The sequence below is a fragment of the Fusarium phalaenopsidis genome, assembly GCF_050370095.1.
Source record: "Fusarium phalaenopsidis strain FUZ10S chromosome Unknown contig_32318, whole genome shotgun sequence".
Taxonomy (NCBI): domain Eukaryota; kingdom Fungi; phylum Ascomycota; class Sordariomycetes; order Hypocreales; family Nectriaceae; genus Fusarium; species Fusarium phalaenopsidis.
This window is the reverse complement of record NW_028145398.1, coordinates 176,549-185,109: the sequence shown is the minus strand read 5'-3', so window position 1 is coordinate 185,109 and position 8,561 is coordinate 176,549. Positions and strand designations below refer to the sequence as shown.

At 52.9% G+C, this 8,561-nt stretch overlaps 3 protein-coding genes across 3 annotated transcripts; 1 reads left to right on the top strand and 2 right to left on the bottom strand.

Annotated features, from left to right (window-relative positions):
* Positions 1–780: 780 nt before the first annotated feature.
* On the bottom strand, positions 781–1,617 carry LRP88_12460 (uncharacterized protein; the record flags this gene model as incomplete). The annotated part of the gene is made up of 1 exon (XM_083248853.1): positions 781–1,617. The coding sequence occupies one exon, from the start codon at positions 1,615–1,617 to the stop codon at positions 781–783; it is 837 nt and encodes a 278-aa protein (XP_083095308.1).
* A 33-nt stretch (positions 1,618–1,650) lies between these two features.
* LRP88_12459 (uncharacterized protein) lies at positions 1,651–2,351 on the bottom strand (the record flags this gene model as incomplete). Its single annotated transcript, XM_083248852.1, has 4 exons — positions 1,651–1,802; positions 1,880–1,914; positions 2,020–2,147; positions 2,214–2,351. 4 exons carry the CDS (start codon positions 2,349–2,351, stop codon positions 1,651–1,653), a joined length of 453 nt encoding a protein of 150 aa, XP_083095307.1.
* A 1,949-nt stretch (positions 2,352–4,300) lies between these two features.
* Positions 4,301–5,754, top strand: LRP88_12458 (class I SAM-dependent methyltransferase; the record flags this gene model as incomplete). The annotated part of the gene is made up of 9 exons (XM_083248851.1): positions 4,301–4,384; positions 4,436–4,473; positions 4,527–4,580; positions 4,640–4,646; positions 4,698–4,742; positions 4,794–4,951; positions 5,002–5,058; positions 5,112–5,466; positions 5,521–5,754. 9 exons carry the CDS (start codon positions 4,301–4,303, stop codon positions 5,752–5,754), a joined length of 1,032 nt encoding a protein of 343 aa, XP_083095306.1.
* Between the last annotated feature and the right edge of the window lie 2,807 nt (positions 5,755–8,561).

Here is an 8,561-nt window from a genome sequence, read left to right as displayed (position 1 = left end):
AGGGGGAAGCCTGCCCAGGCAAGCGGTATCAGCCCAGCGTCATCCCGGGCGACGTCCGATGACACCGAAGCCAGAGCGGTTCTCGCCAGGTTTGAGGAATGGCCGCTCGAGAACGCCTCACTCAAGCGTATAACCGAGAACGGCCGAACAAATTTCCAGCTACAATTTGACTGGACTCCTTGTACAAAGCAGGGGCATGCCAGCAGTGCCGTTTTAGATCAGGCTAATTCACCCTCGACACGGAAAAGGGGCAAGGGCGAGCGAGGCTCAAGAGCCAAATACACCGCACAGGAGGATGACCTTCTCATCAAGTTGAAGAAGAGTCAGATGCTAGCGTGGCCCGAGATTCACGAGCGGTTCAGTGAGGCCTATCCAGGGCGGTCCGTCGAGGGTCTACAGGTGCATTACTCTACGAAACTCAAGGATGGTGTGGAAAATTGATGATGCTCTGGTGAAAGCTAACAAACCCGAAGCACGCTGTCGAATGAGAGAGTGGATCCAGCGGGTGTTGACTGTAAAGGATGGCCTGGATAGATCGGATGCAGTCGCGATTTCAGTCGCAAGCATGCTGCTCTGGGCCAGATTGAAGCTGGGACTGTCTAGAAATGGGACCGAAAGCCACTGTGAAGAGAAACCTACCACCATTGATGCGATGGAGCAAGGTCTCTGTTACGCAGTAGTTTGTTGTGTCGAGAGCTGCTCATGGCGCCTGTTACACGGGGCAGATAGATTTAAAAGGGAAATGCTAGAATGAGCCGATCGATATAGTTTTCATCTTTTCTAATCCATGAGAAAGCTGTTAACGCTCTGGAGTGTGCTTCGGCTGGGATTGGCCTCGGGAAAAGTAGTCATGATGGAACCCAATCTAGCCTTGACGAACGTCTTGGTAAACGCGTGCTCTGCGCTTGACACACGGAGATGGCCAGAGTCGTCAAACAAGTAACACCACAAGGCCAGCGCAACCCCGACAGATAAATCCTTGCCGGATTCGCATGCCACAGTAATGCGTCGCGCCGTGTCTCCCTCGGGTGGCTCTGAGGCCAGGAACTTGGAGGCAAAAGCGCAGATCTCGGGTAGAGCCGCGCGCATGTTCCGACTCGCCATTTTGCTCTTACCAAGGCCGACATCCAAGGAGTTGGGGGTCTTTGCCCAAGCGTCTTTGGGGGTTATGTCTTGAGTTATGGTAATGTAGCAGCAGCAATTGCTTGACCCTTTGCCCTTTTTCAGGGGCAAGGCGCAGACTGAGATGACTGGTGTAATGTCCTTTCGGGAGCTCTCTCGTTCGCCCTCGCCGCCCTTGTACTGTTGTTCTACGAGTCTTGTGATGAGTTCTGGAAGGTCAGCCTCGGCCGCCTCGAGAAGCTCGTCGACGTGCTCCCAAAACACGGCGGGTATGAGCCCGTGGGCCCAGTTCTCGGTATCGTCCCCGGCCCCCTGGACGTAGCCGGCCTCGTCCATCTCGCTGCCGACTACACGGCGACTAGCGGTGCAGCAGATTACAGGACGGTAGTCGTCGAACAATAGCGGGCCAGTAGTGGTGGTAGTGCTTGGGTCGGGGAGGGCCAATTCCGGCGTCACCCACATGGGCCGCAGGGGTTTGGTGAGGGTTATGGGCAGCTTGAGATTGAGGGCTTGGAGAGAGGCTAGGAACTAGGGGAGCAGGGCGGTGATTTGGGCGTGGGTCGAGGGCGGGAGGAAGGGGGGGAGGTGGAGGTTGGGGGAGAGGGGGTGCGAGGGGAGAAGGGCCATGTTGATGACGGTGCACCAGATGGGAACGGTGGTGGAGAGCGCGTCGGGCATTCCTGCAGAGTCGAAGAGGAGTTAGATGAGGGGATGTGTTTTCTTCACCGCGATTGAGGGACGGAGGGCGAGGTCTTACGCTTTCCTCGCCGGGTAGAGTCCACGACGATGACGCTATCGCGAGCGTCAGCAGATGTCGGGCACTGGCTCGCAGCTCACGAGGGTCAAAACAGCACGAGCTCATTGAACCGCCCTCTCAGGCTTGTACCCCCAACATACCCGTCACGGAGCTCAATCAAGTCCACCAGGTGCAGGTTAAGCCTCCTGGTGCTAAACTTCCACGCGCGCTCGTGGCCATCGGTGCTCTTGAAGTAGGCGCCGGCCGCCCGGTCCGCGGGCGCTATATACTAGCTGCCGCAGCGCTCGTTGGCGACGAGCGGCCGGGGCGCATACGCGGCGGCGGCGCGCGCCACGAAGCCGGCGTCGGCCCGGATGCTGGCCAGGCGGTTGTGGACGCTCAGCGCGGTGCGCTTGAGCGAGCCGAGCAGCTGCGACATGGACGGCTGCTCGTTGCGAGGGAGGATGAGGTCGGAGAAGTGCGGGTCGGGCATGGCGGCGGGGAGGGGTTGAGGGGGAAAAGTTGGCGTGTGTGTGTGTGTGTATAGGGGCATAGTATATCGGAGAGGTGTTTATGAAGGGGGTGCCCTTTTTGGGGGGGCTGGTAGGCGGGTTGGGGTTGAAAGAGCGGAGAGGAGGAGTTGTCATGATGGGATTTTTTCAGTCCAGCAGGTGATGGTGGATCCACATACAATGAGACTGACTGACTAGGTCCTGGGATGGATGGGATTGATAACATAGTTTGAAAGGATAAACTTAGTTAGACTTCGTAAGTTATGCGAAAGCATACTAGATATGTAATAAAGACTATTATTATATTTTATGCATTAGAACCCTAAAAGCAAGCAACCTAATCTGCCTTGCAAACTACTAGTATATAACTTAATATAACGTACATAATAAGCATGCCGGACAGACAAGTATGCCGGACAAAAATCTCAACCTCTAAGATAGAAATCGCTATAAAAACACTATAAACCATTTAATTAATTAAAACTACTCACTATACTCTTCTCCAGACGTCTCAATCACTACCTAACAGGTCCTTGCATTATGGCCGGGCTTACCGCAGACACCACAATGCCGAACCCCCGGTCGCGCCGACCTCCCTTGACGACCCCTTCCCGACGATTCAGCCACTACCTGCGCATCAACATCCATTTGATCAATTGCTTGCCTTCCTTCCTCTAATGTCATGACCCCTCTTCTCTATAGTCTAGTCCTTTTTGCCCTCCGGCGCCGGCTTAGTATCTCATTTGCCTCTCGAAGGTCTTGGACCTCGGCCCTTACTAAAGCCATCTCATGCATAGCTGCCTTTGTTCCCTTCGCAAGAGACTTCAATGCTTCGAGAACTAACTCTGGAGAGCTGCTTTGGTGCCTTCTGTTGAACCGAAGCGGTCCTATTCATACGAGAATGTGCAGGGGATCCCGCAATGGGTTTTGACCAGACGAGCCTCGGAACCAGTTGAAGCAAAGTCACGTGACAAGACACATCTCAAATAGGAATAGCGCATAGCATCAGCCCAAAAGAGGGGCAAGAGTCAGTCAGAGACAATCAATCAAGCAATTCACTCAAGATCGGGTTCAACAGGTAATAAGGGAGTAATACTCTCTTGCTAAAGAGGCATATTAAATAAGATCTTATATAATAGCTCTAAGGGTAGTTATATAAGGTCGGGGGCTGGCTAATCTCTAGAAGGTTAGCTAAGCTAGTCCTAATCCGGAAGGCTACGTCGTGGCCTAGAAGGGAAGGAGGGAATAGCCTCAGGGATAAGCAAGACAAGCAATTCACATAGGTTAAAGGATAAGCCCATAATTGCACAACTATAAGCTGTTCATACTTGTTGATAGTAATCCTTGCTTGGAACGCGGAAATAAATTTCTCAATCTCGACGGAGCAATTAGGGATATGGAACTTCCCGTGCTAGTCCTCTTCTGTGATTTCGGCCACAACATCTCTTATTGCCATTCTCTGGCAGTGACCTCTATATGCTGCCGCAGTCAACGTACAAAGAGCGGGATTAACTGTTCTCGTGTGTCTCGGCTGATGGTACGCGAAACACTGGCTGTCGGCTCGCGGGGGCGGGGGGCCGGCTACCCTCCCCATTTGCCCTAAGTGCGGCCCGTGGGCGGGCTTGGCTGGATGGGGGTATGGTTGGCGCCGGTGTCATACCACTCAGCGGGCCTGCCATATGCTTGCGCGCCGAAGAGGAATAACGGGAGGGGAACCCCTGTACTTGCCAAGCTCATGAGTGCTCAAGAGTACTTCCCAAAGCCGCAGAATGTGGTGTAAAAGTACTTCTGATCTTGCCTTTGTTGGCAACGCGTCATGAAGTGTCCCACAGCCTTTGCCGCTGTTCGCTGTTAAATGTGTGCCGATCCCAGCCACTGCCGTCTTGTTCGCTACCCCCTTCAATTCCTTCTCAAACTGCCTGCCCTGACAATGTGTGCAGACGAGCGACAGAAGTCTAAGTCCCCTACGCCACCGCTGCAGGAGGCCCTGGCTGAGAATCCTCTAGAGGCAGATGTGAATGATGGCATTTTCCCCATTTGTCAATTGGCTGACACTTCCCTTCAGGATAATCTTCCCGACGATGATTCCGCCTATGCTATCTCGTAAGTCTGGGATGGATGTGCAGTTCAGAGGTTGGCGCTGACAGTTTCATCAGAGAAAACTCGGGCAGCTACCAAACCTCTTTGGCGTCAAGCATTATAAACTATAAGTATGTCGTCTAGTCGTCTCCGCAGCTTTCTCTAACCAGGACCTGCTTTGGTGGTACAGATACGAGGTGAGTATCAGCGAGAATTCACGTTCGTCATCAGTAGCTTACCTAAAGTAGAATGGACGTCGCTACCATGCCTTCCGTGCAGGCACCTATCTACTGGTATGTTCTATGTGACATATGCCAGAAAGAAATCATGCTGAGATATAATAGCCAAACGATGACACAGAGCAAGACCGCATGGATCTCGTACATCATCTGTACCGTCTATTGCTCAGCGGCAAGCTCTTCCTAGCGCCTATCCCCGATGAGCCCCATCGTGTCCTTGATCTCGGCACCGGCACGGGTATCTGGGCCATGGACTTTGCCGAGTTTGTTCCGGATCAAGGTTTGCATGATCATCTTGCTGACATGAAAGCAGTGAATACCCATCCGCAGAGGTGATTGGAACGGATCTTAGTCCCATCCAGCCAAACTGGTAGATTCTCTTCCTTCTTCTGTCTACCTCTAAGTAATAATCCACATAATCAGGACCCCTCCAAACTGTCTCTTCGAGGTCGACGACTTCGAAGCTGAGTGGCTCTACACTAAGCCCTTCGACTTCATTCACGCACGCGAGCTCGAGGGATGCATCAGCGACGATGATGAGCTTTTCCGGCGCGCCTTCCGCCACCTCACACCGGGCGGGTACATCGAGTTCCAGGCCGCCAACCCGCGCTGGATGTCCGATGATGGCACCGCCGATAAAGCCGAGAACGCCCAGGGCTGGCTCAAGACCCTGCTGGAGGGCTCGGCCAAGTTCGGAAAGCCGCTCGAGATTGCCGTTGATTGGAAGGAGAAGATGGAGAAGGCAGGTTTTGTGGACGTGCAGCAGGAGGTTCGCAAGGTAAGTCACCGTCCCATTCTGAATATCTGGCCGTTGTTGATATGAGGTGGTAAGATGCCCATTGGCGCTTGGCCCAAGGATCCGAAACTCAAGGAGATGGGGAGATATCAAGGTATCCAGCAGATTCAGGCCGTGGAGTCATACACGCCCAGGCTCTTCTCGACTGTTCTTAGCTGGACAGAGGAGGAGATTCAGGTGTACGTGGCCAAGGTCAAGAAGGACCTCAAAGACCCTTCGATTCATCTTTACTTGCCGATCTACTTCGTCTGGGGAAGGAAGCCTCAGTGATAGATTTTGCTGCCTTTCCATCATCTAGCTAGTACTGCTCAGGGGAGACCACACCTTCATAGAAAAGATTTTAACGCGGAGAAGTTTTAATACTTAACCTTCGGATTAGGGTTATTATTTCCCTACTGGCAGATAAATCTGCTGAAGCAGCGAGCCTTGTGTGCACATACCTGTCTTGGCTGGAAGCCGCGTCATCAACCAACACCTCCAGGTAAGCAACAGCAATTAATGAAACTATTTGGACTGGTTTCCAGGCTAGTCTTACCTGTCAGACAACATGAGTGGTTTCAATTCCCGAGCCGAGGGCCCAAAACAAGGCGCAAGGGGAGGGCCCAGAACAGGGCGGCCAGCCCCGCGCATCTGACCCCAGCCGGCAGATAGCCGCGGTGATCGAGTGACGGTTATTTATTGCGCAATGGGTTGCCCTTCTTGCCCACCCTTTCCAATGAACCCTGCCACCTTCTATCCACCTGTCAAACTCCATTTTGGAGCATCCCGTTTGAACGAAACCTTAACCTCTATTGAACAATGTCGAACAAAAGCCGCCGAAGACCCTGTGGCCGGGGGAGATCTACCTCTCCAGTCTGTGGAGGAAATAGGTATCCCCCCAAGTACTTCATCAACCAGATTGAAGCCACGGAAGCCGAGGAAGCGAGACGTGGCCGCCTTACACCCCAGGAGAAGATTGCAGAGGACAGGGCCCAGCTCCAGCGACAATTGGACAAAGATCCGGCCGTGATGCTCCTCCTTCAACGCTGCCAGCAGACACCCTATAGCCGACTTCCGTGCGATGCATCGGAATGCCTTGTAGATCAAGGCAGAAGGAATTACCAGGCAGCCACGTTCAGGCACCGAATCCTTGTCGACATTGCCTTTGGCGATTCCTATCACGTCCCTTGTCTCGAGGCCATGTTTGACCTTCCTCAACTTGCCCCATCGCGATTCATGCTCGACACCAAACCCTACCGATGGAATCATAATGCCCCTTGGCAATGGGGGTTCATGTTTCAGCAATGGTTCGAGCACAGTGGGAGAGTTGACTTGACAAAGATTGCCACCTACTTCAAGGAGGCGGATGCCTACTTAAAAGAACGAGACGACTGGAGCACGCGATATATCGAGTGGCAATTGACGCATAGGGAGTGTAAAACCAATTGCGGTGCTTCCGAATGCGGTCCAGAGCCCTCAAGCCCGCCCAAGCGCCCTAACATCGGAGACTACACGGCCGAGGGTGGTAGCGATGGCAAGGTGTGCCCACTTTCTGACGTGCTCAAACATACGGACAGCTGGCGACAGGCGATGCCGTGGATTTAAACGCCGTACATTACGCCCGGAGCTCTGCTTAAAGGGTCTATCACCAAGGCCACCGCTTTTGAGTCAGTTGAGGCCATGCTGATGTTTTCTGTATGCTTGTTTCCGCTTTGTTCTAAATCGCGATCTACGCCTCCCACTCCTCCACATGTTTCACCAAATATTTAGCTGCCTCGCCCATGGAACTCTGCGTTTATCCGAGTGCGCCATTGTGCGGGCCCTCTAGAGGTAGTTCCATCACTACGACAGCAGCCAGACCGGAACATGGGCTTGTTTTCAAATAGTTGTATCGATGGCAGAATCCCATGGCTCGCTGTGTTAGAGTATGTAGAGTTTGACAACATCACGCACATAGCAATCCTCCTTGCCTGGTTCGCTCTTGCTTCGCTAGCTTTATCGTCTACTTTTCCTACTTCGGCTTGCGAAGGCTACTCTGGTGACAGGCGAATAGCGATAGGCCCTGCTTCTTCAAGACACACGAGGAATTCTTCTAGGTCTTGTTGCTGGCCTAAAGCTTTCTCTAGGGTAGCGTTGGTTTCAGTAGAAAGCTGTGAATTGATCTTTAGTACACTCGGGGCGCACTCCTTGAGGAGCCCCCTGCACTCCTGGTCAGTTGATGCCAGTGCCTGTGTACGCGATGAGGTTTTCCAGGTTGATACGCAACGCCATTTCTTCGTATCTTCGTTCTTAACTTGTTTTTAGGCATCACGCAGGCATTGCAAGTACCACCGCAAGTTGTCTGTCCCAGTCGAGGAGTTCGATGCTGTGTCGACGGCCGGAAGCTTGGACCAGGGGGGATGCTCCGTGGGAGACTCTTTGATGGAGCGGGGGAACTCTGCCCAGAGGAGGCCAGGCATAATCACCTAGAGGATTCTATGACATGGGAGATCAGACCTTTTCCAAGGATTCAGGGATCCATCCGTAGGAGACTTGAGCCCAGCTGGCGAGATGCGATAAGGTTTCGAGGGCACGGAGTTGTGACTGCAAGAGGATCTCAGAAGCCTTCTTCCCTCTACGCCTCCTTGTAACGGATTCTTTGTCTATGAATAACCTTGTCGATTTTTACAACCATTCTCCATCCCTGTTCCCATCTAAATGACGTGTCACGGCCATGAGCGGCTCCTCTTGTTAGGCTCTGTGCAGGGCTACGCTCCTGAATGCCTTCGGGATTCTTTTGTAAAGGGGGCTAGGCGAGTTCTCTAAATCCTGAATCCTGAATCCTGACTGTGATGCCTGCGGCTCACTAGTGGTATCCCAGCCCCTGACAACTTAGCACCCATGGTTCTAACAACCACAGCAAGCGATTGTGCCTTACCATCAGTGATCAGCCAGTGGCTCTCAACTTGAACTTGCCGCATATTGGCAGAGTAGGAGTGCAACTATAAAATGCACGAGCTCTCCAACTGCTCTGAACACTTAACAGTCGCACACCATATTTCCCACCTGATACTCGACAGATCAGTATCATGAGCGCTCAACAGCATCTTATTGCCACC